General features: G+C 39.1%; 1 protein-coding gene across 1 annotated transcript; it reads right to left on the reverse strand.

The window, feature by feature from the left end:
• On the reverse strand, positions 1-11,341 carry LOC122549025 (transcription factor E2F5-like). The gene is made up of 3 exons (XM_043688157.1): positions 11,100-11,341; positions 7,021-7,130; positions 1-190 (listed from the first exon to the last, which is right to left on the reverse strand). The coding sequence occupies exons 1-3, from the start codon at positions 11,268-11,270 to the stop codon at positions 16-18; spliced, it is 456 nt and encodes a 151-aa protein (XP_043544092.1). The 5' UTR covers positions 11,271-11,341; the 3' UTR covers positions 1-15.
• Between the last annotated feature and the right edge of the window lie 6,285 nt (positions 11,342-17,626).

The following is a 17,626-nucleotide window of genomic DNA, read 5'->3' on the forward strand; positions in this document are numbered from 1 at the left end:
CACTATTTTCTGTAACTAGAAAGGATATCTATTATTGTGTGTATTGTCAGTTATATTTTCAATACTTTGCTGTAGCCATATCTTCTGTTGATCAAGTTCTTTCTCCTTCATTTCCAGTTCTTCAATCTCTGCCTTTAGGTACCTCAATCGATCTAGGATTTCTTTAGTGTTGCATCCTGGACCAACACCCCTATTAAAAGAAACATAAGTTACATGTGCCTAATGTGAAGTAGGGAAGTAATTTTACAACATTTATATATTGGAGGACAACATTATTTGCTGGATCAATTAAAAGCAAAAGTACTTTGGATGCTGGAAATCTGCAATAAAAACAGAGCAAATGAGCAGGTCTGGCAGCATCTGTGGAGAAACAGGAGTTAATGTTCCCAGCATAATGATTCTCCTTCAAAACAGGGTTCCATTCTTTCCCAAGTCTGAAGAAGAATCATTGGACTTGAAACTTTAACTCTGCTTTTCTCTCTACAGATGCTGCCAGGCCAGACCAGAGCTTCTCCAGCATTTTCTGTTCCTACATGAATGACAAAAAATAACTTTACATTTTCAAATAGCTTTTGACATTCTAATACTAAAATAAATTTTTATTCTACACAATGTCTCAGTCAAAATTCAGCACGTTATTGTCCAGATTCCATTGTATATACAAGAAGTGCAAAAGACAGCACACAATGAGCAGCATCATGCAGACTGAACATCAACACAAAATGCAAGGCGAAATAATTTGCAATCATCTTTAGCCAGAGTGGCTGATCTAAATCTGACTCCTTCTGAGGTCCCCAGCATCACAAATGTCAGTTTTCAGTGATTCACTCCATGTGATATCAAAAAATAGCAGAAAGAACTGGAAACTGTAATGGCTATGGATTCGGCCAATATTCTAGTAATAGTACTGCCCCAGAATGAGCAATGTCCCTAACCAAACTGTTCCAGTACAATTACAACATTGACATCAACCTACCAATGTGGGAAATTGTTCAAGTTACTCCTGTCCACATCAAAAAAGGATAGGTCTAAACTGGCCATGTACTACTGCATTAATCTACTCTCAATGATGGAAGGAAACTTTGGTAGAGTTATTAAATGTGCTCAGCAAAATCTGCATGCTGGTGCACAGTCTAGGTTCCACCAGTGCCAGTCAGCTCCTAACCTCATTACATTTTTGGTCCAAACATGAACAAAAGCTTTGACAGCAAAATACCATTTGGCCATGTGTGGCATGAAAAATCCCTAGCAAAATCAACAGCAATTGGAAACAAGAAGAAAACTCTCTATTGGTTCGAGTCCCACCTAGCACAAAAAAAGAGATAGACGTGGTTAGTAAAGGACCATCATCTTAGCCCCTGGACATCTCCGCAGGAGTTTCTCAGGGTCCAATCATATTCAGCTGCTAATGAGGTCCCATTTGGAAATGTTCATTATTCTGGACTCCTCATATACTGAAGCAGTGGGTTTCCAAGAGAAACAAGATCTAGGCAACATTCAGGCTTATACTGATAAATGGCAAGTAACAGTTTCTTCATACAAATGTCAGATGACCATCTCTATTGGAGAGAATCTAACTTTCATCCCTTGTCATTCAATGGTACTGCCATCACTGAATCTCCCAGAATTAACATTGTGGCATCGTTATTGACCACAAAATCTGAACTGGACCAGCCAAATAAAAACTGCAGCTACAAGAGCAGGTCAGAATCTGGGATTTCACAGTAACTCACCTCCTGACTCCCTAGTGCATATTCACCATTGACAAGGCATGATTCAGGAGTCGTTGGAATGCTCTCCACTTTCCTGGATGAGTGCAGTTTTAATAACACTCAAGCGGTTCAACACCACTATGGACAAAGCAGCCCACTAGATTGGTACTCTATTAACCATGTTCTATTTTCATTCCCTCCACCACTGATGTACAATAATCACAATGTGTACCATTTAAAAGATACATTGCAGCAACTCACCAAGATTATTTCAAAAGGATCTTTCAAAATCACAACCTCAACCACCTAGAAAGTCAAAGATAGCAGATACACAGCAACAATATTACATGCAACTATGCACCCTCCCCTCGCCATGCTACATAACATCCTTGCTTAATTGCCATTCTTTAACTGTAACCCTCAAATTCAAATCCAAGAATGCCTTTCCTAACAGATTTGAGTATGTTCCTGAATCATGTGGACCACAGCAATTCAAGAAGGTGGCTCAGCATTCTCTCAATGGTAATTAAGGATGGGCTATTCAATGGAAGAGAGATAGATTGCAGATTTGGGCAAAGAAATGGCAGATGGAGTTTAATCTGGACAAATAAAATCCATTCTGGAAGATCAAATTCAGGTGCGAATTATACAATAAATGGCAGAACCCTTAGGAGCATTGACATAGAGAGATCGGGTGTACAGGTCCACAGATCTTTGAAACTGGCAAACCAGGTGGATATGGTGGCCAAGAAGGCATACAACACACTTGTCTTCACTGGCCTTGGTATCAAATATAATAGCTGGCAAATTATGAAACAGCTATATAAAACTTTAGCTTTATAGAGGAAGCTCGATTATCTGAAGGCCACGGGTGTGGAGCATTTTGTTCGGTTAATTGAATTCGGGATAATTGAATGCGGATAACATAGTTTTGCTGAGCATCGGGAACTTGCCACGTTGCCGGATAATCCGATATTCGGATAACCGAATGCCAGATAATCAAGGTTTCTCTGTATATCCTTTGACAATCCTCCTCACTGTCTCCAAATCTGTCACTTTTGGTGTCATCCACATACTTCCGGATCAAACCATATACATTTTCCTCCAGATCATTTATATACATTACAAACAACAAAGATCCAAGCACTGATATTTGTGGAACACCACTAGTGACTGATCTCCATTCTGAAAAGCAGCCTTCCATCACTACTCTCTGTCTTCTGTGGCCAAACCAGTTCTGTATCCATTTAGTCAGCACACCTTGGATGCCGAAAAGACTCTACCCTTTGTACCAGGCTGCCATGAAGTACCTTATCAAACGCCTTACTAGAATCTATATAATCCACCAGAAAACACTCAGTTGGGTTTGTGAGACATGACCTATCCTGCACAAAGTCATGTTGCCTATCATTAACAAGCCCATCTGCTTCCAAATCTGAATAAATCCTGTCGCTCAGTATTTTCTCCAACAGCTTCCACACCACATGAACAGACATTGATGAAAGGAACTGCCTTGCTACTGGCAAGCTGGAGGATGTGCTATTACAGTCAAGTTACCTTTTTATATAAAGAATTCAGACTACGTTGGCACATTAGGACCTTGACTGTATTAATTTCTTGACTGTATTAATCAGTCCTGTTGCCCTATGAATTTACTCAAAGGAATAAATTCATAGGGCAACAGGACTGATACTATATGCATTAATTTCAGATGGGGTCTAATAACCAGCACTTAGGAAACAAGCAGTTAACCAAAGATTCTAACAGATGCTGATACATTGACTGTAATTACAATCCTATTAACTTAATGTGGGCAGCAGTCAATGCAAAGCTTGCTGTTGGGTTCTACACTTTTGAGAGAATTTGACCAAAACATAATACAGGAGTCAGGCTTTTTAACAGCTTGATCGAGGAGATGACAGGCAAGCAGTAAAATGACCCAGGAAGGATCCTGGATATTTTGGCCTGCATAGTAACAAAAAAAGTGCAGAATTTATCCTGTTTAAGATAATCACTGAAGGGAAAAAGTAGTATAGCACATTCATTATTATATTACATGAAGGGTTGTGCTAATTTAAGAGGATCTAATCATAACTGCTGCTCAACACATTTACTTTATTGTGAAATATAACGGTTTAGTAAATTGAATCAAGCCTTACTTCACCTAGTGTGAACTCAGCATACCATCTGAAGAAACATGCATGCAAAAAGATAGATATCTGAGGGTCTCAATGACCAATTCAGTTACAACCCAAAGTTCCATTAAAGAGTCAACTTCCATAAAAACAGACACTCACTAGTTGCAAATGTTACTGATTCCGGTAAACGCGCTAAAGTATCTATAGCTAAATTTGTAAGAATATAGTAACAAAATTATCAGGACCACCAATTATTGTAATTAAACAAAGGTAACTGCATTTTAATTTCAGTGTATTATATACTTAATGAAATAACATAAAATTGAAACTGAAAACATCTACTATAAGATTAACAGCCTTAACATTAATTCATTTATTTACTTAAATTGTATGTATATTTTGGCAAAGAAACACTTTTTTCCAAAAAGCATGAAAGTATGCATCAGTACTGGAGCAGGTAGTTGTAGGAGGAGTAGCTATGGGATTTAAAAGTACTAGGAGAGTGGCCTAGAAATCTGAGAGCAGTGGGCATGACTTGTAACAGTAGAGATGTGACCAGAAAGTTGAGACACAATAACAGATTAGCATTTCTTGAGACACCAACCTCCATGAGAAAAGTACAATTACATTTGTCGATAAGAACTGACTTAAAGCACAAATCGGAAATCTTAGTGAAATAGCCACAAGTTTCTGTGCTGCAGAGATTACTTGACAGAGACAGAGCAGAAAGAGAACAAAAACTGATTGGTGCACAAGGCCTGAGTAGCAGAAGATGTCATCATTTGAGATGGAACTTTTATAGGACTCAGATACATGGATGCTGTGGAATACAGTGCTCATCTTGGTGTTGGAGTTGAGAAGATATAGAATTGAGCAAGAGGCAAAGTATAGGCAGGGCAGAAATATTAAGTTATGCATCTGCAAGTGTGTAATGTTATATTATGTACCAACAAATAAACATAATTACATAACATAGAAGGTGGCCATGGCACTGTGACTGTGCCAACTCTTCAGAAGAGTGATCCAGTGCTACTTGGTTGCTGTTTTCCCGTCACTCAGCATTTTTGTTTCTCTTTGATTGTATTTCTAATTGTTTTTTGAAATGTATTATTGAATGTTTCTGCCATTTCCCCAGGCACCGATCTGGCAAAAAAATCACTATTTTTAAAACATTTTATCATGGGATGCAGGTGTTGCTGGCAAGGGCACCATTTATTGCGCATCCCTCATTTCCTTTCAAGGTGATGGTAGAAAGTCACTTTCTTGAATTGCTGCAGTCCATGTGATGCAGATAAATCCACATTACTGCTCAGGAGTTCCAGGATTTTGACCCAGTGACAGTAAAGGACTAGCAATATATTTCCAAGTCAGAATGTGTTGTACAAAGTGGATGGACAGATAGTGTTAAGAAAGCAGGTAGTCCGCAAAAGGACTTGATTAGACTAGGACAGTGAACAAAGAAGTGGCAAATGGAATACAATGTGGGAAAGTGAAAGGAAGAATAGAGAAATACGGACAGGCATTGGAAATCTGAAGCACAAAGGAGCTTGGGAGTCCTAGTTCAGGATTCTCTTAAGGTTAACATGCAGGTTCATTTGGCAGTTAGAAAGGCAAATACAATGTTGGCACACATTTCAAAAGGTCTAGGATACAAGAAAAGGGATATGCTGTTAAGACTGCATAAGGCTCTGGTCAGACTGCCTTTGGAATATTGAGAGTAGTTTAGGATACTGTATCTAAGGATGGGCTAATCTTGGGAGAGGGTCCAGAAGAAGTTCTCAAGAATGGTCCTGAGAATGAAGGGCTTGTTATATAAGGAGCGGTTGAGGACTCCAAGTTAGTACTCAATGGAGTTTACAAGGACAAGGGAGCAATTTTATTGAAATTTACAGAATACTGAGATGCCTGGATACAGCAGACATAGAGAAGATATTTCCACTAGGATCCAAAGGCACAACCTTGGAGTAAACAGATTACTATTTAGAACAGAGATGAGGACGAACCTCTTTGGCCAGAGGGTGGTGAATCTGTGTAACCTACTGCATAAGAAGGTTGTGAAGTCCAAGTCATTGAGTGTAGTTAAGACAGGATAGTTGGGCCCTTGATTAGTAAGGGGATCAATGGGGAGAGGGCAGGAGAATTGTTTGACAAATAGATCACCATTTGATGAAATGGTGGAGCAGACTCGATCCTATACCTTACGGGCTTATGGTTTTGCATAATTTGGAGGAAAATTTGCAGGTGGTGACACTCACATTTATTTGCTACCCTTATAGGTATTAGAGTCAGAGGAATGGAAAGTGCTGTCGAAGAAGCTTTGCTGCAGTATTCCTTGTAAAGCATATTTGGTACTACTGCCTCAGTGGTGGAGAGAGTAAATGTTGAAGGTGGTGAAATGGTGCCAATTTAGAGGGCCGATTTACGATGGCCATTGCTGTGCTTCTAAGTATTGTTGGAATTTCACAAATTCTCAATCCATGTGGTTCTTCTACCAATTATCTTAAATCTGTGTCTTCTGATAACAGCCCTTCTTCCAATGGAAGGAGTGTTTCCTTACTTATTTTATCAAAATCCTTCATAATTTTGACTACTTCTTTTCACTGTTACACCGTAAAAAACAATTCCAGCATTGCTGCTGTCTTAAAAACTGAATCCCCCCCTCTCCCATACCAAGCGGTGGTATGATTCTCGTAAAACCCCTCACTGCACCCTCTCCAGGGTCTTCACACGTTGCTCAAGTGGATTGTCCACAATTGGCCATTATACTCCAGCAGAGTCTTAAACAGTAATAAATCAAGGTTGAATACAATTCCTCACTTCTACAAGATATATCTCTCCTTCTATTGCCTTCCATTCTATACCATTTTTTAAATGTATAAAGTCTTTGAAGATATATGAATGTGAACGTCCAGCATTCTCTGCTCTTTAAAATTCTACCATTGATATTGCCTCACATTTCTCGATCAAAAATGACCGTTATGCTTTTTGCATTAAATTTAATCTGCAATGTGTCTGCACATTTCACAACATTGATATTTCCTGAAATCTGGTCCTTTGCTTCTCATTGTTTGCTCCTTTGCAGGCTTTTTATATCTGTAGACTTCATTATAATTTCAGAGTTTAAGTGCATACATACGCATCTATAAAATAATGGTGTTACTTTAACCTACTTCCACTGGATACTATTTTTTGATTTCTTTTCGATTAATCCAATTCCTTCCAATACATTGGTGATATCATAGATTCTTCTTTTCTGTCTCACTGCAAGTGTGTCAGCAGCCTGTTGATAAAAAGCAAGAAAACACTGAATACATTTATTTTTACTAAAATGTTAAGTTCTATTTTGATTTGTAATAGGGTTTCTAAGTACATGAAAAATAAATATCAGATTCATGATTCATTTGGCAAGATGCTCATAACATAGCATAACTTTAGTGTGCTTGGGAATAACTGGTAGATGTCTAGAGTTCATATTCTCTTCTTAAAGGAATTGTACAATAAGAAAATAGACATGGAAGTGAGAGTAGCACAAACTAAGAAATATAAACAGAAAATACTGGAAATACTCAGTAGGTCAGGTAGTACCTGTGGAGAGGAAAGCAAGATTCTGCACACCTTCCGGAATAAAATTGCAGTCCCCACAATTCTAAAAGCATATCATGTACAAGAATGATAAGGATGTCTTTATTGTGGAGATATTTGAGATAGGTGCTTCAACAAGCAAAGCCAAGGTTGTTGATATCATTTTCTTAGGGCACAAGAAAAGGTTGAAAAATAGTTAGTTCACAAAATTAATTTAAATTCTTTCTCCTGGTCACGTACAACTCAAAACCAATCTGCATCAACACTTCTAAAGAGCTGAATCAAAATAGTCTCCTGTAAAATAATAAATCTTCAAATCTAGAATGTTTTTATTTTGAAAGCTGGGCTGTAGAATGCCAAAAGAGACTGTTGGCATTGCATTACACAAATCCATTCCACCTTCAAGGTGAAGATCTACTGGAAAAAATATCAGCATTTTTTAAAAAAAGTATTACTAAGGTATTTGTTTTTTGCAAGGGAAGATGGCAAGATAATTCATATCAGAATAGAAAAGATCCTCCAATGAAAATTTCAAGCAGAACAAAAAATTGTACAAAAAGTAACAGGCTGGTCTCTGACTCGGGAGAACAGGATGGGATTGGGAAGCAACAATATTTCAGAAATTATAAAAAACTAATAAGATCAGCAATTGCAGTTTCAACTGAAGCTCAGTGGATAGCACTATCATAGGCAGAAGGTCAACTCCAAAGACTTGAGCACAAAATATTGATCGTCAGATGTGTACTGTAGCGAGGGAGTGCTGTTTTGTCCAGTCTCTCATATGGTTGAGAAAGATACAAAACATTATTCTCAGTGGAGGAGGGTAGTGGTCCTTTATGTACCATGTCATTGTTTTATCCTTGAAATTTTGATTGGAAGATCTTTTCTATTCTGAAATTAATTATCTTGCCATCATCCCCCAAGGAAAATCTATAACTTTAGCAATGCTCTTTTAAAGAGTCCTAAATACTTTTTCCAGCAGACTTTCATCTTGAAGGAGGAATGGATGTGTATAATGTGTTGCTAACAGCCCCTTTTAGCATTCTACAGTCCAGCATTCATAATAAAACATTCTAGATCTGAGGGTTTATTATTTCACAGAAGATTATTTTGATTCAGCACATTTAGAAGTGTTAATGCAGGTTGATTTTAATTATGACATGGGGAAGGAATTTAAATTGATAGTTGCCCCTCATGTTGAAGCCAATATTTATTGCTTCGTCAGCATCACTAAAAAATATTTGTCATTTTCACACGGTTGTTTGGAGAGCTTGCTTTGTACAGACTGGCTGCTGAGTCTCCTCCCATCATTATTTCAACCCTATGAGAGCTGCAGCAAAGCTAGTCATACTTTATTTTATGCCTACATAAAGCAATTATACTTCAAAAATATTTGGCTGTAAATTGTCTGGGACATCATAGTCAAAAGTGTGGTGCTGGAAAAGCACAGCAGGTCAGGCAGCATCCAAGGAGCAGGAGAGTCAACATTTCCGGCATAAACCCTTCATCAAGAATGTGGTTCACTGAAGTCACTATGAAAATGCAATTTGTTTCTTTAGGATGAACAGTGCTGATCTTAAGAGTTATAGTCCTCCCAAATACATTCACATATTTTCAATGTAAGTTAAAGTTCCAAGTAATTAAGGTTCTACTTAATTTTCTTCTGCTTTGTTCATGCAGACAAGAGTTTAATAAAATTGGCACTTCGATTTACAGTTTTTAAAGGGACTGTTAATGACAAAAATCACCAGTAAACAAAAAAAAATCACAGGAAATCAAACATGACAATTCTGTCTAAAATCCGAAACCCCAGTATTAATTCTAGAATCACTTTACCAGACTTTCAAAAAATATAAATTAAGTTCATTCATCTTCTAAAATAAATCATAGACAGACATTTCAGATGATCCCGATGAGAAGCCATTGAAATGTTGGTCTAAAAAAGGATGCAGATTTAAGTAGAGAATGTAATACAAGATTAACTACAAAATAATCAGGACTGAAAAATATTTCAATTTAAACAAAACACAAACTTAGCTGAAAAGCACTTCATTTCAATTTATGTGGGAGTTAACCTGCATGCAACAGGTTTCATTTAAAGAGATAAATGAGTAGATAATGTATTGTTCATAGTGTTGGTTGAAATACAAATGTTAATCAGAACTGAGAGACGTTCCTTTATTGTGAACATAATTCATCACTCCTCCCGTGTCTTTGCAAATTTCATTACAATTGGCCACACTATCCATTAACCTGCTCTGCCATCAATCTTGGTGAAACTGTCCTCATTAAGATTCTACACCTATATATGGAATCATATCATAACTATCAATCCTAACAGCTCTCATTTCAACTCAAGTCAATGCTGTACCTTCTCAAAATCAATCTGCAGCTTCGTTTTCTGTGGTACCATCCTTTTGGTGACATAATCCACAGGCATGGGATCACTTTCACTCCAAATACAATTTGACCTCCTATTCACCATCTCTCTCTGTATAGTCTAACACTCAGTCTTCGATGAACAGCAATTCCCTCCAAATGAAAACTGGGAACACTGATCTCACCTTTGGCCCCACTATAAATTTGCTATGTTTATCTTCTATCCTATTGTGATTGCAACTCTTGCCTACCTCTATCTTGGGTGGACATGACCGCTGACAATTTCAGCAGCCCAAGTGACTTCAATCGTAACCATTAAAAAAAGTTGAAAAAAAAGCTTCCACTGCTACTGGATTACCCACTTTGTGTCCAACATCAGCCTATCTACTTTGAAAAACTTGATCTGCCCCTTTGTGAACACTAAATGTAAATATCACAATGTTTTCCGGATTAGCCCTTCATTTAAAAATTTCATACTCCAGGCAATTTCACAGACTCTTTATACATGAGTGAGCCAAAAGAGGTAAGCAGCTGCCAATGCTCAGGATTTTAAAATAACAGAATTTAAATTTCTCTGTTTTACCCCTCTTAAATGCAACTTCTTTGAGAGTGTTACAAAGACCCCATCCACAATAACAAACTTTTCATTCTTGGATTTCATCCTCCTTTCATTATATACTAGTGTCCATAATTTTAAATAAAGCACTACACAAACTTTAGGTCACCCTTCTTTAATATCTTCGACTGGTCATCCAATTTTAATAGTAAGCCATTGTTAAAGCATTATAAAATTGCTCTTTGTGGTCTTTTGTGGTGCAAGTGGTAGTGCCCCTGCCTCTGGGTTCAAGTTCCAACTGTTCGAGAGCTGTGTCGAAACAGACACCGACATGTCTCAACAGGTCGATTAATAATATATAACTAGTACTTGGTCTTGAAACAGTTGCCTAATGTACGTTTGGTAATGAATCAGCTTAGTAACCCATTCCAGAATCAGCACAAAATATTTTATAAGTTTGAGAACGATCATTCCCTGGTTTATAAAACAACACAGCTCCAACTTGAAAATTAAAGAAAACATTGTACATGGTTGCATAGAGACTGCCTGTGTCACAAATGACTCGGTTTTGGGGAGCCTCCAGCTCCGCTAAATGTGAACCAGCAAGGATGAAGTAAAACGTGTGAAGACTGTGCTTCATGAATAGTGAGGAAACTGTTGGACTGGTCAGCAGCAGGTGCTGCCTCGCAGGTTATTTTCACACATGTGCTCCCTCCCCTGGCCTGGCCTGACCTGCTTGAGGTCCAGCACACCGTCCTTGGCCTCCTGCAGCAACGACACGAATCGTGTGGTAAGGAGCCCGAGACTCTTCTCGTGGCGGCTTGAGGCCGGGCTCGAGCCCGAACCTCGGATTCCATGACCCGTGCCGTTCCAACCGCTTTCCTCACGGCCAGACTCGGCCATCACCGCGGACAATTGTGACGTCGCGACGGCTATAGCTTCACCACCCACCCCACTTTGAAGACCATCCAGCCAATCAGACACCGCGGAACTGTGTTCAAAATCCAGGAAGTGACGTCTGCGACACAGCAACACTATAGTAACGGGGCAGCGCACAATATCTCGGTGACAGTTGGTGGAATAGGTCGAACGTTGTTTAGTCACGGTCTCACGTCGTGGCTCTAGGTACTAGTGAAAAGAAGTGTTTAATGAAATCAAACTTACAGTCTGAACAGAATTCCGTAGACCGTCACAGGCAGTTTATGATTTGAAGATGCCGGGGTGTACAACCACATACATTTCCACAGGCACACATGCACCCTCTCACAGACTTATATCCGTTTATAGTCACACACGTCTCACTGACAATCATAACCCCCCCCCCCCCCCAACCACGCAGACACTCACATGCAGACAGACACTCACACATATAAGTTTGTGAGGTGAATTTGTACTTGCAGAATTACATTTTAATTTGCTCAAAAACTGCCTGAATCCATGTTAGATTCTGTAAGTCCGTTTTTTTTAAACGATTAGAATTAGTCTGACTTGTGGCACAGACAGTCTCACACAGGGCAGCTCACACCTTAAATGCACTATCTGGGCCAAAATGACACCAATTGTTAAAGTTCATTTGAGAATGTAACTTTAAAACAATTCTGTAATTTACATATGAAAGAACTGAAACCAACATGTTCATTCTAAAAGATGAGAGACTTAAACAATCCAACAATTCAATATATAATTTCAATTACATCACACTAAACTTTTGCTATAGATTCTGTGTCTTATGATCTTGTACTCCACAACCACCTGATGAAGGAGCAGTGCTCCAAAAGCTAGTGCTTCCAAATGAACCTGTTGGACTACAACTTGGTGTTGTGTGATCTTTAACTTTGTACAGAAACACACACACGTAAATACTGTAGATGCTGTAAATCTGTAAAATAAATAAGAGTGCTGGAGAAATTCAGCAGATCTGGCAGAATTTGTGAAAAAACAGTAAACAAAATGTTCCGAAGGTATATTGGATCTGTATATCACCAGAACTATCTTGCTGAAATCACATCCAACCCCACAAGCTTGCAAAATATCTGGATTCCTGCAATTCTTAGCTCTTCAGCATCCTGGATTTGAATTGTTTAATCATTAGTGACTACTCTGTTATTTGCCTGCACCTATAACCCTCTTTGACTTGTTTTTATGATGTTCCTTAAAATCCTACCTCTTTGACCAAGCTTTGAACATTTGCTCCACTTTTTTTCTGATTTGGTGTCAAATTTTGTGTGATAAAATTGATATGAAAAGCCCCACATCATTTTATCAAATAAACAGTACTACGAAAATTGTTGGTAGATTCAAATAGCTCGTGACTCCACTACATTGCGGAAACAAAACATAGACTGGGTTACAGCTTTGCAGCATGTTACGTTCCATCTGCAAAAAAGAACCTGAACTCCCAGTTGCCTGCCACTTCAACACACTACTCTGTTTCCTAACTAACATTTCTGACTCAGGCTTGCTGTGTGCTCCAGTGAAGCTTAGTGCAAGCTGGAATAACAGCACCTCATATTCCACTTGGGCACTCTATAGTCTTCTGGATTCCAAATCAAGTCAACAACTTTAGGGCTTGTGTTTCTCCTATGTCCTCACCCCAACCCTACACTCCAGGCCTTGTTATCGCGTAGTCTGCTATTACATGCAATCCATTGTTATCCACTAACATTCCTCATTAATGGCTATTCATCCTCTTCGCCTAATTGTTATCCACTCCTTTGTCAGTTCAACTGTCCTTCTCTCCCTTTGAGCCCTCTCCCTACCTATTGTTTACTCCTTGCCTCCTCCCCACACCCTATCTTATACACAAAAAAACATTTTTCTAGCTACCATCAGCTCTAAGGCAGGGTCACTGGACCCAAAACATTAACTTTGATTTCTCTCCACAGATGTTGCCAGACCTACTAAGCTTTTCTAGTAATTTCTGTTCTTGTCTCTGATTTCCAGCTTTCGCAGTTCTTTCAGTGAATCTGATTCTACTTGGAATTCTTTGCTGAAGTAGGTCAGCATATTGCTTCAAATTGTTTAATATTTTGGGCTTTCTCCCTCAGTGATTGAATTATTGGTAAAACCAGCTTGATCACTTCTTCAAATGTGGTAACTGGAGATTCATTCCTGCTTGATGTTATACCCTTCATTATTGTTGGTGATTCTCCTATAGAAGGTGAGGTCATTACACTTAACCTTGTCCCTTCCGAATAACCTCAGCCCCTAATAGCAGACTTTAAATAGGATTACATAGCTATCCACTTCGGTTATAGATGCTTCCATTGTCTCTCTTTCTCATTGCACATATTCACAAAAGGTGTAAGCAATTCAGTTGCTGCTTCATTGCTTGCACTTCTTGAACTTTGCTCCCACTTGGAATATGAAGTCTCTTCTGTTTTGAAAGCATTGGAAACATTTCAGTGGAACTGTTACAGTCTCAGCTTTTCATATTATTTATGAGTTTTATTTTTTGTATAAATAGATAATACCAGGAGAGTCTGCTTTTCTATTTCGGTACTACGATGAGCTAATGGAACCCAGAAAAATTTCTACCAGCTTTTCCTTGACCATTTTATGTTTAACTCTTCCACCTTTTGAATGAAATTATATGTCATTCTACTCAAGAGTGAAAATTATTGGTTGTGATATCCACCTAGGTTTCTAGTATTTGGTAAAGCCTATTTTGCTTGTAGCATACCTTTAATGTTAAGTGAGAGAAAGTGAGGATTGCAAATTCTGGAGAGCCAGAGTTAAAAAGTGTGGTGCTGGAAAAACACAGCAGATCAGGCAGCCTTCAAGATTCTTCTGCTCCTCAGATGCTGCCTGACCTGCTGTGATTTTTCAGCACCACACTTTTTGACTCTTTACTGTTAAGTGCAATGTCAGTTGGACCATGTATTTGATATTCTTACAATTTTAAGTAGTATTTGGTAAATTGAGGCTTACTATCTGATAATATTATGACATAGCTCCCGTGTTCCAAATTAAAATTAGTAAGATTTCCATTGACAAAAAACAACATTCCATTGATTTTCTCTAGGAAGTTTTGTTTATCCTCTACTGCAAAGTGTTTTACTTCGTTCATTTCTTCATGTGAGTTATTCTTTGGTCTTTTCTATGGCTGTGTACCAGCACAGCCACAGAAAACATTTGATTTTAAAAGCTGGGTGGTAATCACTCATCTGAAGTTATTTTGTTCCACAGAATTGGCATGGGTATTTAGTGTCCAGGGTATGTCCTACTCACTGCATTGGCATAAATTGTCTTTTGGTGCTTTGTACCTGAATAAATTTAATAGATTCTTTGGATCAGATGTGCCAACTTTTATCTTCCCCTCTGAGGATCTATCAATTTTGCTTCTAGACATCTGCTACATTCATCATGTGAATTTCTCTATTTTTAAGTCTTCTTTGAACTCTAATAAGCCTGACAAAGAATTTGGTCTTTTATGAATTCTGAAATTAAGTCACCATGTTGCATCTCTCTAATAGCCTGTAGAGATCACTAATGGAAGTATTCATAGAGTCACATGGATATAGCACCATTTTGTTTAACCTTGCCCTTAGGAATTTTATCAGTTCTGTGGTTGACTGAATTGTAAAGGCTTTGTCAAATTTATCTCATGTTTTATTAACAAATGACATGACCAGTGAGCAACAACATTATCTGCTATGCTCCTAATTATGTACAGGAGTGTATTTACTGGTTTATCTTCTGTCTTTCTACCCAGATTAGAAGCTTTTCAATACCGCAATAATTGTTTTCTTCAGGATGTCCAATTTTGTATTCTGTGTGGCCCACCTCTGAAATTACATCTTCTTAGCAAAACTATTTCTGATGTCATAGCTTTCTAATGTAAAGAGCTATTTTGTCTTCTTTAAAGATTTTTATTCTGTAGTAATGACAGCTCGCTTTGCAGGAATCATACCTTGCAGACAATGTCCCAGATACCTCCATCACCATCCCTGGATATGTCCTGTCCAACCAGCAGGACAGGCCCAGTCGAGGTGGTGGCACAGCAATACAAGGTCAGCAGGGAGTCTTCAACATTGACTCCAGACATAATAATGTCTCATGGCATTGTTAAATGTGGACAATGAAATCTCCTGCTGATGACATATACTGTCTTCCCTCGGCTGATGAATCAGTACTCCTCCATGTTGAAAACACCTGGAGAAATCACCAAGGGTGGCAAGGAAGAAATATGTTCTCTGGATGGAGGATTTCAATTTCCACCACCATGAGTGGCTCGATAGCAGCACTAATGATTGAGCCATGTTGAAAGGACATAACTGCTGACCTGCAGTAGGTGGTGAGGGAACCAACAAAAGGGAAAAACATACTTGACCTCATTCTTCACAATCTGCCAGCTGCAGATACATCCGTCCGTGACAGTCTCGGTAAGAGTGACCACTGCACAGTCCTGTGGAGACGAAGTCCACCTTCACATTCAGAATAACCTCCATCGTGTTGTGTGGCATTATCATTGTGCTAAATAGGATAGTCTTCAAAGAGATCGAGCAACTGGACATCCATGAGGTGTTGTGGGCCATCAACAGCAACACAATTTTACTCCCAACACAATCTGCAACCCAAAGGCCTGGCATATCCCTCTTTCAATCATTGCTATCAAGTCATCAGATCAACCTTGGTTCAATTAAGTGTGCAGAAGGACCAGCAAGGAATACCTAAAAATGAGGTGTCAAACTGGTGAAGCTACCAAACAAGACAATATGTGTGTCAAATAGCATAAGCAGCAAGCACTATCAACAGATCTGAGCTCTCAGTTCTGCTACACCAGAGGAAGCTCTGCAAATATCGCCATCCTCAATGACTGAAGAGCCCAACACATCAGTGTAAAAAATAAGGCTGAAGCATTCACAGCAATCTTCAGCCACAATTGTCCAATGGATGATCCATCTCAGCATCCTCCAGTGGTCCCCAGCACCACAGATGCTGATCTTCAGCCAATTTGATTCATTCAAAGTGATATCAAGAACTAGTTGGAACTACAGGATACTGCAAAATCCAGGGGCCATGGCAAAATTTCAGCAATAGCACTGGAGACTTGTGCTCCAGACCTTGTTACTCCCTTAGCCAAGCTGTTCCAGTGCAGTTACTGCCATCTAGCCGAGAATGTTGAAAATTAACCAGGAATGGCCTGTACACAAAAAGCAGGACAAATTATCACCTCATCTGTCTACTCTCGATCATCAATAAAGTGATGGAAGGCATTATCAACAGTCTTATCAAATTGCACCTGCTCAGCAATAACCTGCTCAGTTTGGGTTCCTACAGGGTCACTCAGCTCCTGATCTCATTACAGCCTTGGTTCAAACATGAACAAAAGTGCTGGATCCTAGAGATGAGTTGAGAATGACAGGCGGCGTTTGACAAGTGAGGCATCAAGGAGGTCCAGCAAAACTGGAGCCAATGGGAATCAGGGGAAAGGCTCAGTACTTGACACATAGGAAATTAATTCTGGTTGTTGGAGGTCAGTCATTTCAGCTCTAGCACATCTGTGCAGGAGTTCCTAGAGGTATTGACCTATGCCCAGAATTTTCAACTGTTTCAGACCTTCCCTCCCTCATAAGGTCAGAAGTGGGGATGTTCACTGATGTTTGTACAGTGTTCAGGACCATTTATGACTCCTCAGACACTGAAGCAGTCCATGTTCAAATGCAATAATATCAGGACAATATCCAGACTATGAATGGGAGGGGTTTGGAGGGACATGGGCCAAGTTCTGGGAAATGGGACTAGATTAGGTTAGGATATCTGGATGGCATGGATGAGTTGGACCAAAGGGTCTGTTTCCATGCTGTACATCTTTATGACTCTATGACTTGGGCTGAGAAGTGGCAAGTAGCATTCATGCCACACAAATGCCAGGCTATACTCATCACCCGTAAGAGACAATCTAACCACTTCCTCATGACATTCAATGGTGTTACCATCTATCCACATCCCTGGGGTTACCACTGACCAGAAATTGAACTGGACTCACCATGTAAATACAGGAGTTACAACAATAGATCAGAAGTTCGGAATACTATAGCATGTAACTCACCTCCTGACCTCCCAAATCCAGGTCACCATCTACAAGGCATAAATCAGAAGCATGCTGGAATACTCCCCATTTGCCTGGATGGGTGCAGCTCAATAAACACTGAAGAAGTTTGCCACCATATTGGACAAAACAGCCCGTTTGATTGGCACCACATCAATAAGCATTCATTCTAAAGATCTTTAGACAGCACCTTCAAAACCCATGA

Source organism: Chiloscyllium plagiosum, chromosome 4 (assembly GCF_004010195.1).
Source record: "Chiloscyllium plagiosum isolate BGI_BamShark_2017 chromosome 4, ASM401019v2, whole genome shotgun sequence".
Classification (NCBI taxonomy): domain Eukaryota; kingdom Metazoa; phylum Chordata; class Chondrichthyes; order Orectolobiformes; family Hemiscylliidae; genus Chiloscyllium; species Chiloscyllium plagiosum.

What these genes read in the sequence shown, in the direction of transcription:
- LOC122549025 (XM_043688157.1), bottom strand. Translation starts at nt 11,270, where the DNA reads ATGGCCGAGTCTGGCCGTGAGGAAAGCGGTTGGAACGGCACGGGTCAT. An exon ending in GTGTGCTGGACCTCAAGCAG is followed by an intron (nt 7,131 to 11,099) that starts GTCAGGCCAGGC and finishes TTTTATCAACAG; the next exon opens with GCTGCTGACACACTTGCAGT. An exon ending in AAAAATAGTATCCAGTGGAA is followed by an intron (nt 191 to 7,020) that starts GTAGGTTAAAGT and finishes TTCTTTTAATAG; the next exon opens with GGGTGTTGGTCCAGGATGCA.